Source organism: Bombus huntii, chromosome 6, assembly GCF_024542735.1.
Source record: "Bombus huntii isolate Logan2020A chromosome 6, iyBomHunt1.1, whole genome shotgun sequence".
Taxonomy (NCBI): Eukaryota; Metazoa; Arthropoda; class Insecta; order Hymenoptera; family Apidae; genus Bombus; species Bombus huntii.
Genome location: NC_066243.1, coordinates 9,412,492 through 9,437,558, shown reverse-complemented (window position 1 = coordinate 9,437,558; position 25,067 = coordinate 9,412,492). Strand labels below are relative to the sequence as shown.

Below are 25,067 nucleotides of genomic sequence, written 5' to 3'. Positions count from 1 at the left end.
CGTCTAATTACTCGCGTTGCGTTCTCAGGTTCATCTTGAAGAGCACCACGAAATTCAACAAGCTTCCTCCCTTCGGCTATTAGATTCTACCGCCAGCTCCCGCATAATTTGCTCCAGTTAATTTATCGCGTGGAACACGATGTATATTAAACGCTGGTTGAAAATGAAGTTCTATCGGGCAATGTGGATCGGGAATCAAAGAAAATCGGTTGAAAATAGCGCTTTGTCAAATGGAATTTCCAGGATACAATAGTCGATATAGAATTGCGAACGTGGTGGGCAGAGCAACTCGAAATTGCCTCCGTTAATCTCTCGATTTTTCGAGGGCGTAGGGAGCAAGAAACAATGAGGAATGAAATTAAAAGAGGGACGCGAAGCTCGAATCTTTCTCCTCGCGATTTTCGATGAAACGAGCTCCTGGCATTGATCCACCGGCGTTCCCTTTCCGATAGGTTGCTTCAATTTATAGCCATTCCAGGCACAAAAGCATCGTCGAATTATCTCCGCCGCTGGAACCAGCTCGCTCCATCTATGTATATCCGCTTCGGTTGCACCTATAGATAGTTTCTGTGTGTGTACTCTTGATACGATCTCGCGAGAAAGATATTTCGACCGATTCTTCGCCTTTAGCTTCGAATCTGTCGATGAGTTCTCTGGGTATATACATCTTCAAGTTTGATTCCCGCATCGCTGAATTTTTTCACCTATTATCGTCGCTTCTGCAGGATCGTCTTTTAATTCGGTGTAGAAACCAGGCGGTACTGCGACGATCTTGTAAATTTCTTTTGTCTTTAAACGTTTGTAAACTTCTTTTTATGCTATATATCTGCGACTTTATTCGAAGCTGGAAGTTTTAGAAAAATATAACGGAAAACGCCTTGCAGTAGCTGATGATGTAAAGTGTTTTCTTCGTGAATTTTTATAACGTAGTTAAATGTAGTAGAATTAAAGAAATACCAACTACGGTTCCAAGAGAAGTTTGTAATAATTGTAACGTCTTTATCGTTTCATTAGAGCGTTTCATCGTTAAACATAAATACAATAATTGGTACTGTGATTTGATATTCTATTAAGAAATCATTTATAGAAAGTTTGAATTTTTCAAACAATTAATACTATGAACATATTCGATATTATCGCATAAATGAATCGCAAATGATCCAGAGAGCATAATAGGATTTGAATACAGAACAAGCCACGTTATGAACTCACATAATAATCGAAACTGTGTCAACTGCTCGAATTTATTAGCAGAAATTACTCGGTAATCCACATCGTGTGTCATAATAGCGAATGCCTACGTTTATCGTCATCCATACAGACTCTCGTCAGTACACGAATCGCCGTTTAACCGAATCCTCGCTTCACCGACGATAATGAAATTTACATCGAGGCTATGTAACATAACGCGACATAATCTGGTGTTTGAATGGAAAACGCGGATGCTTGCGTGCCGATTCCCGATGGATCGATATGTACAGCCGCAGTTCGTTTTCCTCCGCGTCTTTTCTCACTTTTCCCTTCCCTCGCCCTCTTCGATATATCTTTCCAATAATACTGTTAATTTTCTCCCTTCGTCTCTTCGTGCGTCCGATAAAACGCAATCAGATACTTTCTTTTCTTTTTGGTCGTTTTCAACGTGAATCAGATGCCTCGATCCGAATTCAATTAGCTTAATCTTTTGATACATTCATTTCATTTCCCTCTACGATTATGGAATTTTCCAATCTTTGAATTGAGGCTTCTGTTTTTACACTTTTAAGGATAACACAGTTTAAAACTAAATCGTTTATAACTTGAAAAATAACCATCGAACGATATTTTTGCACTATCTTCTCACACGTTCATTCTATTTCCCTTTACGATTATAGAACTTGCCAACTCTTTTACCGAGAATTTTTTTCACAGTTTTCAAAATAATACAGCGTGAAACTGAAAAGTCGTTTATCACTTGAGAAATACGTCTCAAACGATACTTTTGTCATATTAGATAAATACTGTCCATTTTTTAATATCCTGTATAGTATAGTAGAACTCTGCTCATATGAATCTATGAAGTGAATTCTAACTTAATAATTGGAGTTTCCTAACTACGGATATTTAATCGCAGTATAATAGGAGTTTACATTTTATACGAGGAAATGATTTAATGTAATCAAGTGTTTACTAAAATTCCGTTGAAATATAAATGGAGTTCGTATAAACGAAGTTTTGCTGCAATTCAAAAGAGGCCACTTGTTACTGTTAAGAATAATTCAACGTTACTCAATCATTTTATTTTGACGTTTTTCGTTCCAAGTCACACGAATTCGTCGAATTCATTAAAACACAGGAAACAGCATGTTTCTCCATGAAATACTAAACATGTTTAAATGTCACATTCGTGTTTTCTATTTATTGCGTCCAAGTGAAAAATTAATATACCATATGTCGTATGTATTTATCTCGCTTTCCATTTTTTTTTTTTGTTTTTTAAATATACTTGTACCATTTTCCCACTGTGCTATACTATTTACGAAATGGCTCGACAATAAAATCTTCCTGCTACCTATCGCCTCGTTATCCCAGGACATTGACATATGCCTGTCGAAACTCTGTGAAATCAATCGCGGAACGATCCCAATACTTTTCACAGGTTCAACCTGCTATAAGATCGTCCGTCGATAAGCTTATCGTGACTAAGTAAATCACAGTCTCTTAGGAAAGTTTCGAGAGGATTCCATTCTTTCTCTTGATCCTTCTTTTTCGTGACAGACTCTTTATTATCCTTCTTTTAACCAGTACTGATTTTTTACCGATCGACGATCTCCACTTTTCACGGGCGAACTGTAAGACTCTTCCATATTTTTGGAAGATACGTTTCCTTCGATGGATGAAAACGAAGAAAGAACGATGCAATAGCTTCATAACGAACGTCGGGCACAAGATGCTGAAACAGACGAGCCGAGGAAGTGGAACGAGAGGAAAAGATAAAAGGACAGCGACAAACGATCCTCCTGTAGATGTAATTTACAGAGGCGAGAAGGAAATAAATGTTTCTCCGAGAGATGGAGAAAAATTCTGACGATAAAAGTACCCTCTAATCGTTAATCAACTGGTTGGACTATGTTTATTCGATGAAATCTTCAGTTGTTACGATGGCGAGCTAGTTAAAGGGGAATTTGGTGAAACAGGTCAATAATTGTGTCTATTTCGGGCAATATTCAACGTGAGTATCGCGAAGCGACATGAGAAATGAGTGTTCGGAAGAGGAACAGGGACGAAAGGAAGTATTATTAAGGGTAATTTTTGCTGACGTTGTGTCTTCGAATGAATCTTTAAACGGGGAAAACATCTACTAAAGGAATACGAAGGGTACAAGTTTCCAGACAAGTTGTCAAATGTAAAGTAGAACATACACGGGAATTTTGCAAGTTCACAGGGATTTGACAATCGCGTGAAATCTACATTCGTAAAAATCTTTCTACATATCACTTACAAAATTTATAATAAAATACAGAAGCTTATAATAGGGAATAAAATATGTCGTATAGAAAATTGGGTACAGACCCAAGCCGAGTTTTGAATGTTCTTCAGTTGCTTTGCGTCGTATTGTATCCTGTATATTATCCTTATCGTTATATTTTGAAATTGTTCTACTATACCTAATCACAGATCTTCTCGGTATTGAAGCTATCACTCTTATAAATCGCTTGCAACTGTTTGCAAGATTCTGTTCATTCTTTAAAAGAGAATCCATCAAAAATTCCTATAATAATCCGATAAAATCGTAAGAAGAACATTCCGTTTACCCTTAATCGAACTTTTCCTACGTTAAACCAAGCGTATCACAAAATCTTCGAATATTCCAAGTGCACAATGAAGACGCAGGCTCCCTCGTCGGTCTAAGCGGTATCCATACGAGGAATTCGTCTCATGAATTCACATAGAATTTTACCAAGCTAGAGCCATCCCAATTCCTAATCTCGATATAGACACACCGAATTCAGGGATCGCTCGAGACCAGACGACGACACCGAACTTTTATTTGGCTAGACTGGATGGCGCCCTGGCTCCGAGTTCTGACCGAAAGGGAGTCAGCCAGGGGCAGAATTATGTACGCTAGAGGGAGAAGAACGGAACAGCGGAAGCGAACGAGAAAGGGATCAACCGGGACAGATAAAACATTTATCGTGTGTTGGGGTGAGCAATCGGCGGCGATAAATGCACACGCGCCAACCAACTGAAACCGTGGTCGCACCAATGAATCACTCGAGATAAGACTGTCGCGAGGTTGGTTTCCGAAATTTTGCGGATTAGTAAAAAGTTAGAGAGATTATAGAATAAAGGAGAGAATTAAATTTATTTCTGAAAGAATCTCTTAAATTGCTGAAGAATATGGGTTTTAGGTATCGGCATATATTTTTAATCGCACGTTTTTACAAAGTTTGACCATTTTGAATCTCCAAACGCTTGGTTAGAGATTTTTCGATCGGAGTAAAATTTTATTTCGTGTCGAAGATTTGGCCAATTTTCCTCCAAACGAGATATTTTCCTTTAAAAGAAATACTCTGTACGAAAATTATCGCTTAGCATACGAAACCATATTTGCAGTGAAAGTTGTACGACCAGGATACTTTCCTTCCAAGATATCTTCAAATATTAATATCTCCCTTCCCTCTAAGGAGAATAAAAAAAGAAGAGAAGCAAGAAACAGCGAGCCCTCTCTACCAAGAAAATAATATCCACGGCACCGAAGAAAAATTCTTCCCCCAAAATTTTCGCCACATTTATCCCTCTATACTAACAAACAAAATCGATCGTGAAAAGGAACGCTTGGATCGTCTCTTAGCTTCGCGATACAGAAAGGAACATCGGAAGCTACATTAGCCCTGTTCGGCCGCCGCGGCATCGTGATCGTGTCATTGTCTGCGGTCAGATCGAGTGGTGATGGGGAAGGGAAGAAATAGAAGCAAAGTGGGAAAGTGAAAGAGGGAGACGCAAAGTCTGGCAGGGGCGCAAACTCGTTTTGAGGAGAGGGTTAGCTCGGGAGCGGCCAAGAGGGGACGAAGACGAGCTAGGGGCTGGAAGGGCGCTCAGATGCGGCGCAGGTGGGGGTGAGTCGAGATTGGCTTTTCGCGAGCGTGAAACTCAGTAGTACGCTACCACCCACGCATGTAGTACGCACGTTCGCTCCACGTGTGCCCCGAACGAGAACGATCCTCGATTTTACGCGACCTGCGAGAATCGGATAGTGTCCCTTTATCACCCTGGTGCCAGGTCGAGCGATTTCGAGCGGTTTCAAGAGGGTACATCGACGAAATCCAGTGATCTGCAATTTGAAGATTCATAAATAATCAATCGATCATTTAAACGGATCGAGAAGAGCGTAGATCGGGCAGGAACAAGAGAAGATACAAGAAGATAGAAGCTTGAAGTTGCACGAGTTTGTAGAGAAGGAAGAATAGAGGAAGAATCTCGAACGTGATAATAGGTTCGTATTATTTGAAATTAAGTATTCGTATCTGCATCGAGGAAACGTTGGACGTCGTAAGGTTTGGAAGAAGAACGCCTGGCACCGGGAGGATCGAATGAAAACGCGGAATAGGATGCGAAGGGTTCGTATTCGATGAAGATCGAGCTTACGCGCAGTAGAAGAGATGGAACGAGAAGCTGCACGATTATTTTGCTGATCGACGCGTCAGCGTTCCTTTCGCGGCAGAAATCTAAGATGAAAATCCGCTCGGCGGGACGAGACATTTTTTCAAGTGGCGCGCTGACGACGCTGCCTCTGCGACTCGCAGCTGAGAATCCTGATCGTTAGCACCTTTAAGAGACCGTTCCTGAAGATCGAGAATCAGCCATCGTCTTCGACAAACTCGTAAGCTTTTATTATTTTTCTATCTTTCAATTTTATTAAATATTTATAAAGCTTGCCCGTGTCTTTTTCGTTAGTTGGCTTGTGAATTAATCTCGTTTGGGGTGGTATAATATTTATAGTAGATGTTTGAGAGCGATCTCAAAGGGACGAAAATAGGGGATGCTTCCTTTATAAGGATTCACGAAGCTGCGAACCTCTAGTTAAAAGAGGTAACGTTCTGCAGATTAACAGGCCACAACGTTTAGTAGCTTGCCAGGTTTCGATTTTCCGTGGCCAGCATTGTTTGGTACCGGGGAAACCATTGAAAACCAATGACAATTAGAGAAATTCACCGTCCAGACCTCTAAGTTACTTCCGAATCGACAAAGAGAAAATCGAGTAGTTTCCAATTAAACCAAGCCAAACGAATTGTTCTTTTAAATGGTATCTAATTTTGTATGCAATGATCGAAAGAAACGAATAATTCTATACTTTGCTTATAATTTAGACTTAATTACTGTTTAATGATAGAAAATATGTAATCTTAAATATTAGAAGTAGAGTTACATAGTGCATCTGAAGCGACTATTTACTCTTCAAAAGATCAGTTTTATCGTTTTCTACTCTTTTCCACCATCGGTCTGAAATATTTTCTGCGACTACGTTTCACTAAGCAATTCTCTATGAGCTACAGATACGGAAATGTCGTTACACCGTAACAGTGTTGGCTAATGTTCCAAGTTGAACATTTTTGAAACGATTTTCTACGTCCAAAGGGTATCTCGTTACTTTGATATATCATTCAAAATTATTTACAATCGTATTTTAATCTTTCTTGCACGTTATTATTTCACATTCCTATTTTGCTCGTAATAGAACTGTGTTCATCGAGAAACTCTTAACTTTTGAAAGATGTACGTTGATAATCGAACTCGCTTGAGTTGAAATTGATGTATTCTACTTTTTCGAGCGATCGTTCTTATCAATTCAGTGTGAGAAACACGCGTTCTCGTACAGAAGCTAATCTTATTATTGCATTCGAAGCATGGCTCGACGCGTAATCTTTCAGTAACAAGGCAAACATACGAACGTCCACGAGCCTGCCAGTTTCGTCTATTAATTAATTCTCAACCACTGATACACGGCGAACGGAGATTACCATAGAATGCAGATTTTGGAGATGTGGTTCCATGCAAATTGTGTTTCATCTGATGGCTAGTGGGACAATAGAGAGGATATTATCCCCGATAACATTTACGCAAACGTTATAACAGATCATGTTACAATGTAAACCTACAGATTACCATAAAACGTTTCAACCTTTGTAACTCGACTTTTTCGATCCAATTGTATTTTTCATTACTTGAGACATTTTCTAAGTTTAAGGAAAATATGAGGGAATAATTACTGATATCCGTAATTTTTCGTTTCAAAAAATCCATTAAATGTTTTCTTGAAACACGAACCCTTTGAGATTCGAATGTTTTCAGACTATGGGAAGATTTTTTTGTAGCAATTAATATAACTTCTTACTTTGTAGAATTGCTTTCGATGTTTCATGCATTTTTCCATATTATGTACACTCTGTACATTCTTATGTTCTCAAGTTTTCGAATTTCGTAAGCTTGTAATCAAATAATAATTGAAACGTACATTTCTTGACGTTTTTACAAAGATAATATACTCCAATAAAAAAAAGATTAATTACATTTAACAAAATTAAAAATAGTAGTTAACGGCACAAACGATAATAAACAACTTGCCAAAGTATGATATTGTGCACATGTAAAAGGTGAAAGGTCCTTTTGTTTCTTAAAATGAAAGCAAGACAGAACCTAAGAATTCGAGAACTACAGCCCTCCTTAGTCCTTTTGTTGCCATCTGACTGATACATCCGCCCTTAATGCTTACGCGACACATAGGTGCCATTTCTTTACGTTTGTATTTATAAAACGTACATATCAAAATGGCCAGGATATTCTTCGCATATATCACGTATTTGCGGCTGGCAGTAGAAAGCTTAAGAAATTTACAGGGAATCCTATCATCTGGCAATGAAAGGGGCAGGATGGAGGAAGGGGCGTTATCGTACAAGTAACGCAGAATCGTTTATTTCAACGGCACAGAAAAAAGAGTATCAAACGATGTTAAAGCACAATCTCACTGCCAACTTTGGTCCGTGCAAAATTACATAACTATCCGGGTGCCATGTAATACCGGCGAATATTAGGAGCGTGGAACGCCAAGGAGCCATGGCGTTACTCTTTTCAGGAATGTAATCAAACGGAATGACGAGAACGTCAGACGCAGAAGACGGTGCTGGAAACATTGGCATGACGAGTCGACTTGTTTCAACATCCTCACGAAGCTCGTCGATCTTGCAAGTTAAATTAAAAGTAGGGAACTCAGTTCCGCGAATATTAATAGTTCTAATCCGAAAGCTGCAAGAGAAATTTATCCGTAAGATAAATTTTCCTCGGAGAGTCGAGCAACGAAAGAAAGGGAAGAGTTCTATGCTTCGTTCCTGTAACTCTGTCTTTTTTCCTTTAATCGAGTTACGACTGCAAATGTTACTCCCCTAGTCGCACTTCCTCCGGCTAAAGCTCACCATCTGGCCAACTTCTTTTAAGTAAGAAGTTGAAGTTAAGGGAAATTGCTCGAGTAAGAACTTGCCACTTTTTTTTTTACGAAAGCCTGCGAGCGACAATTCGAATTCCTCGGAATTAATTCGAGCTTCTTCGCACTGTGCTTCACACGTGTCCACTTTCGTGTTAGGTGGAAAGATTCGATAGAGAAGTGGTATTATCATGGAAGTTTTTATATCTAAGGTAACTAGGAGTGAGATTGAATTCTAGTAGAGAAGTTTGTTAGGAGAAATCTATTTTTATACGTTTAAACGTATCACCGTTTCTACTCATAAAGATTTAGAAATTCATTAAAAAGATCCTCCAGATAAATAAAGGTCTTATGCGCTTATCTCGTTTCCAGAAAAAATGCATTCGAACTGAGTAGTTCCAGCTGAGCTCTTTAATTAATTAAATAATCTCTTAAGTAATTCTTTATGGAATCACGAAATTTTTTCTATATTTCACCGACACAGCTGAATGGCTCAGAATTTCTAGACGATTTTTAAAAATAATTTATGTCGATTCATGTTTCCTGGATAACGTTATACTCTCCCACACTTGTTGATAAAAGCTCTGGGGGAAAGAAACTGGATCCTCATAATAGCCGAAGGGTCAAGGATAGCCATGCGCAAAGAAACGAAAAAGGGCACGTTTTTGCCCTCCCATTGGCGACCATTTAATACAAAAAAAAAAAAAAAAAGTGAAAGAAACCTGAAATCAAGGCTGAAACGCCGTGCGACAGTATGTGGGCTGCATTATAAAATGGCGGGTCGAGATACGAGCAACGGATATTGAGGACTATTTGAGGGATGTGCCCTTTTACGAGCTCGATCAAATGTATCGGATGTCCCTTTCTTCTCGTCCTCGACCGCCTAGATTACTAATGCATTCGACAATCTACGCTGAACATTTCTATCTCTCTTCTCGAACGAGTTTCACCCTATTGTTACGGCGAAATAAATTTCTACTACTTGCTTGACCTATAGCACTGCGTCTTAGTGACGTAAACAGGTGATGATCTTCTTTATGGTATGCAGAACAGTATTGCACAAACGAATTAGTTACTAATGGAATTCATTTACAAATTATTCGAATTAATACGTTTTTCTGGAAAATATAGTAACAGGTTCGATATTAAAGCAAATTTAAGTTCGCAAGTAAATTCTAGGAAGTTCGAATCATTCGATTATCTTATCCAACGCAACATTCTAAGATTGTAAGAAAGAAATCTGTAGCCTTGTAACTTTGAACGTTTGACGATCTGTGAATCTTGACTTTCTACGAAGTGGTATCTCGAATTTTATATTAATTTCTTAAAAAAAAGAAGATTGCTCTAAGAAGTTCGCCTTAGGAAACTCGAGACTTGAAATTCGTTCTCGTAGAAGTGAACAATAGCTTCTTTCCTCTGTTTCGACTCAAAGGAGGCGAGGACGAGGCTTCCCACGCAGATTTCTTTCGTGATGCCAATCGAACACCTCTTGAAAAAGATCCACGCTGTTCGTAGAATTTCGTAATTGCTGCAGTTAGAATTGTGCCTTGATTAAACAGACATTTATTCTAATCCCAGGGAAAGTTTCAGAATAACAATAGCATCAGTAATTAGAGAAGCAAGCTTAACGAAGCCAGATAAGAAATGATTCTTGGTAATTTCAATTTTTAAAAGCGATATAATCGGATCTCACGTAAATAAACGACTATTCTTATAGTCCTAGGATTTCCTTAATATTTATTTGAAGATAATGGAAAAGAAATTGTCTTGTACGTCACTCAGATTCCTTTTGTCGCATCGTTGCGTGTGAAATGTCCGCGTAAAGTCATATCGTGGTTATGGTTCGGATTAAAGAAATATGGGGGATCGATCGCGTAAAAATTATGGCTCCCGCGGGTGGCTCGATCTCGTAAAATTTTTTCCCCGTCGTTTCTTGCAGCGCGACACTGCTAAGCTCCGTGTCTACGAGCGTGTAAGACAACGCCGTGCCATATTTTACAAGAAGGGAATCGATACTGTCCGTGGAACTTAACTTCGAAGCGCTGGATCTTTGCGGGTTGAAACACTTTTAAATTACAATATACAGGATCCAGAGAAAATTGTATTCTTAAGTTCTCTTTTAATCTTTTCCCATATAATTTCAAAGTAATATAAAAATGATGCAATAATCGCCCTTATAATACTAATAATTAATAATACTAATAATCGCAATAATACTTGAAGTAAACGAAGTAAAATTATTAAAAAGTATTCAATTATTTTTATATAAATTTATAATTGGACATAAAAATCTGATTAATTATGCTTTACGTTTCGTTCCGGTGAATGGAGCTCATATTCTTCTCTCAGCTTCTTTATTTAAATTTCAAATTGTTGTCTCTGTCATCGTTGCACTTTTTTAAAGTATGGGTCTCGTATCTCACAACAATGATCTCTAAAATCTAGCAAATATCAATCCCGACAGGCAAGGAAATTAAGACCGAATCGTCGTTCGTCACTCGTCAGAGATTTCGAAATTGAAATTGAACGGGGCTCACGAAAGAGCATCGATACAGAAACGTGGAAGCGGGAATTTTGTCCGGCCGAAATAAAAAACAAATAAGCTCACGGGTCGTTTGTTTGCTCTCCTTTACGCCGGGCCGCGTCACTGATGCAAATTCCCGCGATATTCGCTCGAAAATAGGCTGTCAGGAAGCGGAGACCGGTCCACGTGTCACGATGTCCACGCATGACCGATCAGCGTGGACCGTGAAATAAATATGAAAAGTTGTAGCCTGATTTATGACCGGCGAACGGTCCGCCGTTGATTTATGATGCTGCGCCGGAAAGCGTCGGCTTTATTTTCTATCTGCCACGACGGCGTCCTCCTCTCCTACGAAATCGTCAGTCATCGATGGGACAGCTTCGCGTTTTCTTTTGAATTTATGCTTTTTCCGCCGTCGGTGACTTTATACTGGAATTTTGAGAGATTTATTTCGAACATCGTGAAATAACGTTGTCTATGATACGCTGCGCGACACCAATCTCAGTTAGTTAGAATGTTGGAATATTTTAAAGACACTCTATGAGTCTTGTTTAATAAGCTTGTTTAATTTTATAAATGTTTGAATTTCTTTTTCTTTTCTTTTTTTTTTTTTTTTACAGGTTTTAAAATAACGCCACATTTCCCATATTCGAACTTTTATTTTTCCTGTGTAGCTTTCAAATTTGACACGTTTAAAACTATGTTTATTGCTCATTTATTATTCCGAACATCCAAATGGAAAAATAAAATTAATTTCAATATAAAATTTTATTGCTACTATGCTTCTGCAGCAGGCATGTCTAAGCTAATGAGTTTTCTAACCCCTATAAACATAACCTAACCTAACCCCTATAAACATAAATAGTAATCTTTCTATTCGGTAAATAGTAATCGTACTGGTCGCAATGACTCGTTGTAATTAAACTCTAAACACGATTGTTTCTTCTCAGAAGCAAGCAGCAATTCGGAGCAAGTAAACAGCAGTGATTGCTTCTTCCGAGAGCAAGTAGTAATTCAGTTAATATCCCCGACATAAGGAGAACGAGGATCCCACTCGAGCTCCCCCTTGTAATTTCCCATCAGCGATGCTCGAAAGTTTATTTGCTCTACGAGCGGTTCTCTCTTGACGTTTCGGCTGCTGCTGTGTTAGGCATTGTCAAGAGCGTGGGTCGACCTTCTTGACAATGGTCCGCCGAATAGTAATCAAGCTACTTAACAACGTTTCACTTGCCACTATAACAAAACATTGGTATCTGTCTCCACGAATTTTTTGTCATTGTTTTCTGAGCTATCGTCATTTTTTCCGGTAGTTTCTATCACTAATTTCAGGATCTGGATACCATGCCTTATGCAAAGTTCTTTTAATCAGATAGATAAATTTGTTACATATTTTTAGATGCTAATATTTATCGTTACTCAAACGCTCTTCCTCTATTCGTTTCTTTCAATTTCGTCGTCAATTGAATTTCTATTAGTACAAGTGTTGGAATTTTTAAATTGGAGAATATAAATAGAATCGAAATAGAAGAATCTCTGTGTAGTTTTGAACAATAAATATCATTACTGTCATGAAGGAAGCATTTCTCTTCTAGATAAGAACAAATCCTGTGTATCATTTCCTATGCTTATCTCATTTCTAGAAGAAAATACACTTATTCTACTTTTCGCCTCTTCAAGTCCAAATTTTATCAATCGAATATTCAATTCCTTGCAACTCTTCAAACATAAAAATATCTTGAAATCTCAGTCGATGGCACGATATCGACGTCAATTAAGCTCAAACCCGTCGTCTTCTCAACTATGTGGGTCGATGCGGATTTTTCAGCGTATTCCACGGTAAGGCTGTCCATTGTAGTTCCTCGCATACAGCTTCGGGGCTCGAAGGATTTGCAGGATGTGCCGGTACAACGGTGGTGAACCTCTATACACCTATCGCCGACGGATTCTCGAGTCGGATTTGTGTTCACGGAACTGGGAAAGCCGGATGAAAAAGGACGAGGAAAATGGAAGCAACCGTGATAAGATCGAGAAATCGCTGCCACATATTCTCTCACCCTCTATTTGGATGCGCTCTATATGCCTAATCGTATGCAAATCGCGACTGTGACTCGCCGTTAGCCGAATACGGACGTCGATGCTCCGAATCGATAGAGTCTACTCAACGATATAAATGGGTAAACAAGCCCCGGGAGCCCGCTGGAGAATGATGAAATCGGTATTTGCATGTAAATGCCCGAACGTCTTTATCCGATGCTAAGACTCCCGTGATTTTAGCAGAAGTCTAGTGAAATAGGAGCATATTTGTCAGACATCAATGATTTTTACGAAGAAGGGGAAACTCTACTTGTTTATACCAAATCTTATTCCAATCTTTAAATTATTGTAATGAATAATTGTAATTTTGATTATATAGCAATTTAAAAATGATTTTAGGGGAATGTGGAATTATTAAGTGAAATAGGAACTTATTTATCGAACACCAGCAAATAAATTGATAGGAGAATTTTTGTGGGAAAGGAGAAATTCTGTTTGTTTATAGCGTATTTTATTCTAATCTTTGGATTATGCTTTTGATTTAGTAGAAACTCTAAATTATGGATTATAGATCTGACTCACAGTAAAGCTCGATTTGAATAATTGTAATTTTGTTTACATAACAATTCAAAAATGATTTTAGGGGAATGCGAAGTTAAGTAAAATGAAAACGAATTTGTCAGACATAAGTAAGTTAATGGACTGATTTTTCTGCATTTCTTTAATCAAAACGTCGAGCATTTCTTCATTTTTCAAAATATTATCCTTTAAATGAAGTTATTCGGGTCACTACAAAATAATGACCGGCAATGAGTATCTTAAATTGAATGAAAAGAGACGAAGATGGAGCGAAGAAAATGATAGAACTTGAATTATTCAGTTTCGAAATAGTATACAAGGTATTTTAACAAACGAAGAATGGTAGTTTTGTGAAACACAAGGAATTTCATTTGGTTGCAGCGTATTTTATTTTAATCTGTCAGTAACATAGATTACAGATCCGATTAAATTAAAACAGTTTCTATTCGTAATAAAATTTAGATTGAATTCTAGTTTCACTTTCAAATATAAATTACACATAATGTTTCAATATTACGTCGGCTGACATGATGTTACAATAATGAAGAAGTTACAGTGACTTAAGTAGCTACTGGGCAAGAGTTTAAGAGATCGATCATCTTATGAAATTGTAATGTGATTTATACTTGGGGCCAGGAATTTAATTTTCGTTCTACAAATATTCTTAAAGAATCACGAAGGTGTAAAAAGTAACAGAATCTATCATCCCATAGTGGTCATCTAATGGAACGTTGAACAAAGAATTGCTTGTCCGAGAGAACTGACCCATACGTTGCAAGTACTTGTCGCGTTAACGCTAGAATTACCAACCTGTAATCTAAACAGATTATACATAAACAATTACAATTAAATTAATATAACGTAGATAATTAATTACACGTTATTGCTAATCTGCGAATTTGTGCATCTATTCATTTAATATGACATACATATGACATGATTACAGAATTTAATTTAATTTAAATCTCTGTAATATTTAGATCTTTCCTTACATTCTATTTCCTTAGTTGTGCACTGGACAAAAACATGGATCTGCATAAGAGAATCGACAATTTAATCACAGATCCCTACCTCAATAATACTAAAACTCAAATTTGCCATAAGTATTGTAACATTAACAAGTTTGTAATTCATCATTTTGACAAGTACTAGTGTTTTTGCAGTCAGAATAATAGAAGTATATAATCCAAACAATGAAATAACGAATTTACATCAACGATTACGTAATCGCAGACATCAATTTCATCGTGCAAACGTACACGAAGTGTTGGTAACACGTACTCGAAAATTTGGACTACAACTGGCGAATGCAGTAACGAGCCGGGCTTGGGCCTAATTAACTGTCGGATGAATAAGTGAAGTAGGTTAAAATACACGCGCAGTTTGATCGATTATTTAAACTGTGGGACTGTGTTGGCCAGGCAAAAGGGGAATATTGCACAGCGAGAGATTGAATGGATTTTAATATTAAAATTGGAGAATTCGTTTATCGAGCACGTAGCGCCGGATTTAACGTCTGAGACCCTTCACAGGGATAAGAGACTCTCGTTAGCTCGTCTATTTTGTTGCTCCTGTCGAGTTTCGCATTAAAAAGAATCGCATTAAAATAACCGAATCGAGTCAAACGATGCGCTCCATCCGTTGAAACGTTCAACAGGTATTGCGTGCATCGTTTGATAAATGATTTACGAACCCCGAACTTGCTCTTTTCGCTCGTTTTGGTAAGAAATGGTCTTAGAATTGAGCGTGGAGAACGCGCCACGTCCATTTATGTTTATTTTCGTGACTTTGATTCAGTACGAGATTAATGCTGGAATAATATTTTTAGGAAGTTAGTTCCTCTGCCGTGAGTGTTTTCACAAGTGGATTAAACACGAACTGAAAGTAATAGTAATTGTAGTATAGCAATATCGTGCGATTTCTTTTTATTTTCATCTATTTCAAAAGTGCCACAACTCGAAATAATTCAGTACTTTGTTAGAAAAACATCAAAACCATCAAAGGAGAATTTAAAAACTGAATAATTACAGCAATAGTATTTGGTCAATGTTTCAAAGAGGCTATTCCCCTCCGTTCAGTAAATATTTCTTTGTAAGCTTCTAAAAAGTTTCCCGCTTTACCTGCAAAATTTGTTCGAGTTATGTCACTTGTGACATAAACATTAGAAATTTGTACGCTTACCCAACGAATGGATTAGGCAACGCGCAATGATATTACGCGCAGCATATTGTTCCAACCAACAATTCTATGAACAGTTGTGTCATCAAATTTTACGATTCAGCTTTAATATCAAATTTCATGGAAACGATAACCGTCTAGCCGCCCACTCCGCTCATTATTTCAAAATAATATAACGATGTCTCATAAAAATCGTCATAAAAAACGAGCATCGTGTCAAGCGTAGTAACGAGATTAATTTTTCAAAACGCACGGATTCCCGTCGACGGCTGTCGTCGACGACAAAAATGAGAAGGGATCGAGGCACGAAGAGAAGAAAGGAGAGAGAAAAAAGCTCCGTGGGGACGTGGAGCCCTTCCAAGGCCCTCGTTGTTTCGAGATTTCGCTGCGGAGATACGCCAATTATCAGACAATGAGATTCTGAAGCGTCTTTTGGGAATCTTAGCCCTTCACTTGCTCTGCTTGTGTTCCGTTCGTACGCGTTCCTGTGGTTGGCATTTATTGGTCGCTTTGACGAGACTCGCAGCCTCTCGATCGCAGGTATTTCCCCAGGATCCACTACGATCCATTACACAAATGGACGAAATTACATTTTCAGGTAAGTGTAAAGCGTCTGGGAAATCATGTACGACTGCGGACCATCTTCTTAGCTTTCACGAAAGCACCAACGATAAATGAGTCTCTCGCAAGCTTAAGTAATCAGCTCTACCTCTCTCTCTTCTCTCAGCTTCTCAATTCTATTACACAAGTGCGCGGTTGATGTTCAGTTCTCAAGAAACAACTGGTTTGTTTCTATAAATTCACTAATTTCAATAAGATAGCATACATAATGGATACTACGTTTCGAGGTAAATTTAAGATTGTTCCATAGTTTTCAATTCGCGAGATTGATTAATCTAGCTTCTGGTCACTTTGCATTTTAAATAACGCGATAGGCGAGAGTGGTATTGGCCTTGTTCGAGGTAGAAGCAGTCTAATGGGCTCTGCAAATTTTACGTATTTTATGATTTATGAACATTACGATCTTCCAAGTGAGTTGTCTTACGGATCATATACATGCTATTTCTTCCACGAGTTTCTAAGCTTTTTATTGCCTCAAAAACTATTTGTTGCGTTTATTATGTAACTTGGTACAATCAATGTATCGATCGTAAAGTAAACAGTTGGTGCGGGCCGAGTTTTGTGTAACTTTGCAGCCTTCTTTTGTATCTTTTCGAGGGATTATTTCAATGAGGAAACGCGCGCAACGATCAACCCGTATTCGATTAGTTTGCAGTGGCGTGGCTCTGGGTAAACGAGCATGGACTGGAGCTAGAATCGAACTAGACTGTGTCTCGATCGGTGACGGATTTTCCGGACCATCGATATTTCCTTTCGTGTCCCGCCCCGTCGAAACGATCGATACGCCGCAACGTGATACAAAGTTTCGTCGGCCACTCTAATCCGAAAACCGGTCCCGCGATGGGACCAGCTGATAATCCAACTTCGACCAGTTGACAATCGCGCGTTGACACTCGCCGTTTCTCAGCGTTTGATAAAGCGCGCAGCGTCGGTGCGTCAACAGCGTGTCCGGGATCCGTCGAAGCTGACGTACGAATTAATCCCCGATCGAGTGATTCCTCTCTCGACTGAAACAGATATTGTTTCCTCTTTGGTATTTTTTGCTTGTTAAGAGTTTTGTACTGCCGATTAGGTGCGTGCGTGTATGTAAAAGATTCTGTATGTTGGTGAGTTAGATCTTTTGCAAGATCGTTTTAACTTGGCTATGCCTGAGCTGCTTTTAATAATTTTCAGAATAATTTTGCATTTCTTTTATTTTCGAATGATTCTAACGAATCTGTCGATGAAATTTTTGTAAATTTTTATGGATAATAATCATCTTTTCAAAACGAAAGTTGAGCAATGCCAACAGTAGAAAAACAGTACCGAAGAGATCTCGAAACTTTTATTACTTATTTTGCAATTATATTTTTTTTAGAATAATAGACATATTTGGATTAATTTCTTTAAATGTGTTGCGAAATAGAGCGTTCTTAGTCATTGATATTCTAAAGCATTTCGTTTTTTATGAAAGAATAATGGTAAAATTTAATTACTGCCAGAAACTTGTAGAAAATTCGATGAATAAGTTGTACTACGTCTGGTCTGATGGAAACGTCTGATTCTACTTACGCGCTCCATCAACGCCTAGTCTACACTGATTTTTCTTTCCAAGGGATAATTAAATACAATGTTCATTCATACGTATCTAATTGAGTCAGGGCTAACTTTGCGTTTCAATATAAATTTCTCGGATGGGCCACACGTGTGCTTTTGTCTTTGTAATATCGGAAAGCAACCCGGGTTGTTATATAACTTACGTACAACCACAAATTACACCACTTGTTACGAAAGTTTTGCTTGGAAAATTTTATTGGAACATTAATTTGGAGAAGAATTTTGATTAGGTGCTTCGATAATAAAACGAACGAAGATACAGTGAAACAACATCATTTTAATATATGTATTACTCAGAAAGGGAAGAAACTCGTCGATTTTATTGAATCATTTTCATAAAGAGCATCAAACGCGAGATTCGAATCCTTAGACTCGCGTCTAGGCTTAAGAAACTCGAGGATATCATTGACTATACGAGCCGTGGATCCAGGTCGTCGAATATTACGTTCTCTTTATTATTGAAATTCGTTCACAGGGCCATGGTAATTTACTTTTTTCCTCTCATTGGCCCCCGCAATTTCATTCCGCGGTTCGAGGAATTATTAAAATTCGATATTCGCCATGATTCCGCGAAATTTACATTTTCCCATCGTGGGGTATCGGTTGGAGAAGAATTCGGAAAAATGGTCACAACGCAGGTGACGATAGCAACCGATTCCATTTAATTTGCCTGCGTTCGTAAGAAACAATCTCTGATTAAGTGTCAGCACTGAAGAAAAAAGGACGTCTGATGTCAAAAAGAGATTTTAGTGATAGAGAATGCTAATATTCATAGAGTTTTAAACGATGAAATTTGAGACGCGGAATTTTTCCGAATAATCTTAACACTGTACATTTAGAATTATATAATTTTCTGAATTTGTAGAAATTAAAATGAGGAATTTAATGGTCAAAATGTAAATTTAGAGTTATACAATGTTCTGGATCTCTATAGAATTAAGTAGTAGTTTATTCTCTATCATTGATGGTTCGAGAGAGCAATAGAAGTCCTTGTGAATCAGCGAGTTAATTTCTCGACGTCGGTGTAATTGACCCCTAAAACTGTGTTGCTTGTCGACGTTGCATGTCAATGAGATGCTTAGAATGCTGATTAGCCTCATTGTGCCTACGCCAAATACACCGACAAAGTTTCAACCTCCATATCCGCTGTATTCCGAACATTTCCAACAATGGTGACATCCTGTCTCCTCTTGGCAATACAACAAAGGAATCCATTTATGTGTCAACTCGTAAATTGTTATATGTGTCTTTCATAAGGAAACGTGGAATAAATGCAATAAAATTCGCCAAGCGTGTGATATACATAAATGGTGACATAATGAAAAGCATCGAGCGTGTCGCGATTCTAGGATCTTCTCTTTAATTCTCGCCATTAAACTAGCTGAAGGTTAAAATTGAGCAGCTATTTGGAATACCGGCGTATCTGCTAAAATCCTGCTTCTGAAATGTTCAAAATTGGAACCCTCATTCGTTTATGAAATCGCGATATTTATGAAAAACCTATAAAATCGATACTGTACAAATTTCATTTTTAATATAGAATAAAATGACGCCAAAAGAAAAAAAACGACTACTTTAATTTCAGTAAAAAATAATGAAGCTTTAAAAAAAAAAAAAAAAAATTACTTTGGATCACCTTTTTTTCGAATAGCTGGTTTCCTCGTTACATTATAATATTAAAGGTAATTACATATGTGCAGTATCTTATTAAACGCACATTTAAGTAGTTATAACGCAATAAAAATGGATAGAAGAGTTTTCAAAAATATTTATCGAGCAGAAGACATGTGTCATGTGTTAAAATTTAATTTGTAATAATTCTTTCTAATTTTATAGCATTGTTTTTATCCAAAAATGACAATAAATTTTCAATGTCCTAACTTTTCTCATTTTTCAACATAACTGCAAAAGCAGGTTTCAACAAAAATTCTGCAGATAACATTTCTTCTATTTTTATTTTATACGGGCAATATTCATTGAATCTCATGAATATCTTTAAATGTGTATCTTTTGTAATTTGAAATACATTAAACCGAAAAAGCGCGTTTCTAAAAAAATACCTTTTTTTTTATCAACTTGTTTGTACTTGAGTGAATTATGGCAATACAACAATAGTAATTTACCGGTGTGTATAGTAAAGTCCGTACATTATAAAAATGCGACAATCGGAAAAATATCTCGAGAAACGCCCGTAATTCGAAAAGCTCCTCCTTAGTTGCTTCATATCGTTCGAAATTTCTTTACTAAGTTAATGAAACAACGTGCCGAGCTTGCCAACAGACGTCTATTCAATCTTCTGTTTAACTAGATATCGTTTCGCCAGTTAAACGACCCTGTGAAATCATTGTCCCAGTAAAAAAATCAATTGTCAAATCGTATGTAGGTCAGGAGGATTTTTATTCAATGGACGACATGTGTGTCAGGATCATCTTGACCCAGAGGTTTACGACGCAGGTAGAAGGAAAGAGTTGTTCGGAGCAGACGTTTGAAAAACGGAAGACTCCTCTTTGGAATTCTTATCCTCGTGATTCGTATACTAATGCGCCTTACTTTCAAACCGAACGTCAAAGGAGCGCGAATATTTTTGAGTTATTATAAAATGTAAAATATTATCCTTATTTTAGATACGCTGTCAGTAAAATGCGAATATTCACGAAAAATATTTGTACGAATATAAGAAAGAAGCTTATGTAGAGCTTTAACGAGTTACTTCGTCTTTCACGGTGAGTGTACATGTTAGCAAGATAATAGAAATGTTAAGAAACTATTTAAGTTCTAAGTCAACGCTAAGATAACATTCGTTTCATTAAATGGGTAGACTCTGCATGTTAACTGAAAATTCATGCTGTTATGAATACAACTAAAAGAATGAAATAATAAATAATTCTTCCATTTTCTGAATATTGCACTAAATACGTCTGATATTATATGTATTTTTACGTAGATATTTATTTATTTATCTGTATACGGGGATCAGCCCGTTAAAATGCACGTATTTACAAGGTTAGCTGGACTGCCGAATACAGATACGTAGAAAAGCGAAAATAAACATTTTTGCAAAATATAGATAACAAAGTATTGTTATACAGTAAATTTAGAACGATGATAACGCGTCGTAAATCGCTCGCTTGAATGACACGTCAGTGGAACGCTCGATGGAAAAGATCTATGGGATTTGAAAAGCTGTTAACTGGAAAGCAGATACGATTTAGTGTATCTGGATGGAAGTATTTAGACTTGTAAGCATGACGTTGAAATAGCCACGGTTTCGCTAGTTTTGAAGATGGTGCATTAAAATTGATCGATGCGAGGATACGCGATATTATTTAAACCTTTCCACCTTTCAATTTCCTACAAATGCATAAACATCCCTGCTCCAGATATTGCACCAACTTCGTCGACATATCTGCATCAAAACTAAAATGACAAAAAGATTCTTAAATTCCGAATTCTTCTCGCTCAAAAATTTCCCTTCTACGCTAAAGAACTCGCACCTAAGTGACTTCCGTAATTTCCTCCTATTATCAAAATTTACTGTTCCAGCATTCTCGAGAGGTCAAACACCGCTCAAATATTATTAAAGAAACTCGGCAGAAGTGGCTACGAATCTAAATTAATCGCCGCCTTTAATAGTCGTTCGGATGGAAAAATCGTGTCCGCCTGGACAGCGTAGGACAAAAGGGGTACACGAATATGGCGCGTATTTAAAACGGAAGTGTTACAGAGAGGCGCGGAGTGCTCTTGTCGAGAACGCGGGGGTGGGTTCCGGCACATCGATCCCTCGGCTGCAGTCTGGTAGAGCCAACCCTCGTGGAAGGGTGCACAGGCCGATGAGATAGCAGGAAATTGAATAGTGCTTTTGCCTGATAGTGAGCCGAAGTAGCACTGTCACCATGCGCGAACCGTCTAGTCTGTTTGCTCGAACAAGCGTCGACGGAACCGCGTCACTCTTTTTCTCTTTATTTTAGATCACGTGACCCACTTGTGTCCTTTTGTACAGTCGTTGTACATGGAATGGATGGAATTTCGTTCATATTTCTAACGTGAATCGTAATTTCGTTCCTATTCGTTTTGTGTTTACTCGAATCGCTATTGGTCTGTATAAAGCAGATTTATTCTTCGAGGAAACTAGTTTACACTCTTATTAGCTGGATTATCTTTTGCCGTATTTTAATTTAGTTTTACGTATCGTTTACGACGGCTGTTACAACTTTTTCATAAGGAAACTGGATATTGAAATTTAAAATAATCAGACAACTAAGATTTTGACATTTTTCAAATCACGTTACACGCACCATGGAATCTAGTTCGCATTTTTAAAGCGAGGTAATATTACGTTTTATTAATTTTTTGTTATTTACTTGATTCGTGATTCCTTTTCATTTTTCAAAGAACAACCTAATTATCCAAGGAAATTAATTTTGATTTACCATCTTCTAATTTAACTTTACATATCGTTTGTACACTTTCGTAAAGTAACTAGGTATTAAAATTCCAATTACGCATGGAATTACGTTTTGCATAGATTTTACGCTTTTCAGCGGCACGAGTGAAAATGGGACGCGTTATAATTGCGTCAGGTAATTAACCGATCGCAAAGAGGCGCGCGTCCAATGGACGCGAACGTGTGGTAGGTCGTTTTATCAGTTGATTTTGACGTTCGTTCGCGCGATCGATTCGCTGTAACTCCTGCACGACTTCCGGCGACGTGATCGTTCACTGATACTCGAACCCTTTTCTCGTTCATTGCAGCGCTTAAAATGTCTGGAACGGAGGCACATGGCGGTGATACGAGTCCCACGCGTCAGCCAAGGTAATTAAAAAGTAATCGCTCTTGATTTACTTGGTGTCGAGGACTCCTTGAAAATCCGGTCGATTCGTCATCGTCTTCTCTTTCTTGCCATTTTTCAAATTTTCACGCGTTTAATGGGATAACTTTTTCAAATCTGATTGCCCTCGAACCATTTGTTTTTCGTATTAGATGGTGTAAGAAACTTTTTCCTTTACCTTGTTACTTTGTAACTGAGAATTTGGTATGAACGCAGCGGGATATTTAATCGCCAAGTTTCCACTTTCTACCCTTAATTACATTATTGATTGTAAAACTCGAAAGGAAACGCGAGACGCGAAAACAACGTCGGGAAAAAAATTCCCATCCAACTAGATTCCAGAAATCGAAGTTTATGAGAAAACGACTCTTGTCTGTGTTTGTCTTTTTCCTGGAAAAAAAAAGGATACTCAGTTGCTTTAATTACTGGTCGATATGCTTCTATTCTCATTAAGAAGAAAATATTCAACAAAATATTCATGCTTATATATTTACGTCTGTAATTAAATGTAACTAAATTACGAAGTTGCGTATCAGATAACAAGTGTGATGTTTATAGAACCGGTTTATAATTTATTCGACAATAAATCAAGACACGGACCATTTTTTACAATATGAATTTTATCATGCTGCGTGTCTTGCTTCTGGTTACTGGAATATTATGATAGAAAATGGAAAAATTTGACAAGGGCTGTTTTTGACACGAGTTTCTTAATTTATACGAAAGACAAATGATTAATACGAAGGATTAATGAAGTTCGTATCCCTAATTACCAGCTTCTTCGAGCTGCAAACGTCCTCGTTACCAACTTCTAAACACGTTTCCAACACTTGATGTATCAAGCTCGTACTGTCACATGATTCCGCGGCGTTCGTCCTCGATATTAATTGAGGCATTAATTATCCCGGATCTAGAACCTCTATGACTCCACTTTGAAGGACGGATTTCGAGTGAAGCGTTTCTACAAAGGAAACTATACCGTTAAAAGGGCACGCGCCGAATCGAGCTAATTAGCGAGCCTGATCCATCAAAGACGCGCCAGTAATAAGTAATTGATATCTTTGCGAATTACCGATGCCCTTTGCCTCCTCTTTATCAAGAGGCTTATAACGAGAGACCATAAAGACCATTATTCATTTTTAAAATACGTCGATGGATCTCGTTTGTCCCTCTGGCGATAATATTTTCCTGTGAAATTCCAGACAGAGTAGAATTCACAGCGTCGGGTTACCGGCACGAACATCCCTGCTTCCGGAACCCCCGCCCGCCGGAAGTGGCGCTCCACCGCCGATACCACGCCGCCATTCCGCAACACCTACGGTAAGTAAAGTTTAAATAACTTCTCTGTTTCGATTAATATCCGATTTCAGTTTAATCGACACCCAATTCCCACTTTCTTTGCTCCGACCAAAAGTTAAATCTCCGTGGATACTTGCAAAATGTAAATTCGTTTATTTTTATGTATACAGCGTATGTTACACAGTTGTGATTAAACTGTATGTTTCCACGTAGACTTTAATTTCATGTTTTCACCAACATAATATAAAGAAATAAAGATCTGTTTCGTGTACTATAAGTTGTAAAAAGTATGGTATTTATAAATATTTTATATATATTTCTATACTAATATGTATCCTGTGCATTTCCGCAGATTGAAAATTACCATAGACGCGCGCGAGTCCGCAGTCCAATTAATACTTCGCTTTGGATATTTTCGTACATTTTATTTTTGTATATTTCTTCGCATTTAAATTTCCAATAAATACACAAACATCCGCAGCCCAATTATCAGCGGTAAATCTCCTGCCACACAGTTACAGTGAGGAAATAGAATACATCGGCGAATAATTTGAACTTTCGACGCTGAATAATTTGAAAGGAAAATTAACGCAGTTCTCGAGCCTTCTTCTTTTTCTATACATCATGCCGGTATTGCAGAGAAACGATGGAATTTTCGTCTAAATCGTACGACTAAAACTGAACAATTAGTGGCACGCCGACACTCAACGAATTAACAAAGGCAAAAAGCGACGGTGTAATCTCTAACCGGCTGGTTTTAAGTGGTCGTAGTAAATCGAGTAGAAACAACGAGGAACGAAACATTCTCGTCGTGGTACTCGTTCGCACGTTTCTCGAACAGGGTCCACGTAATTAGTGGACAAACGAGGGTTTAGTGGATCAAGCTGAATCACGTCGGTTCTTTTGCACAGACAAGTCTGGACACGAGGACAATCGTCACTCTGACCACACG

General features: G+C 37.8%; 1 protein-coding gene across 1 annotated transcript in view; it reads left to right on the top strand.

Annotated features, from left to right (window-relative positions):
- Nucleotides 1–4,888: 4,888 nt before the first annotated feature.
- Nucleotides 4,889–25,067, top strand: part of LOC126866329 (uncharacterized) — a 41,361-nt gene continuing 21,182 nt past the window's right edge. The window contains exons 1-3 of the mRNA XM_050619789.1: nt 4,889–5,860; nt 22,740–22,800; nt 24,019–24,136. Coding sequence (XP_050475746.1) covers nt 22,748–22,800; nt 24,019–24,136 — 171 coding nt within the window. The 5' untranslated portion in view covers nt 4,889–5,860; nt 22,740–22,747. The remainder of the gene's footprint in view (nt 5,861–22,739; nt 22,801–24,018; nt 24,137–25,067) is intronic.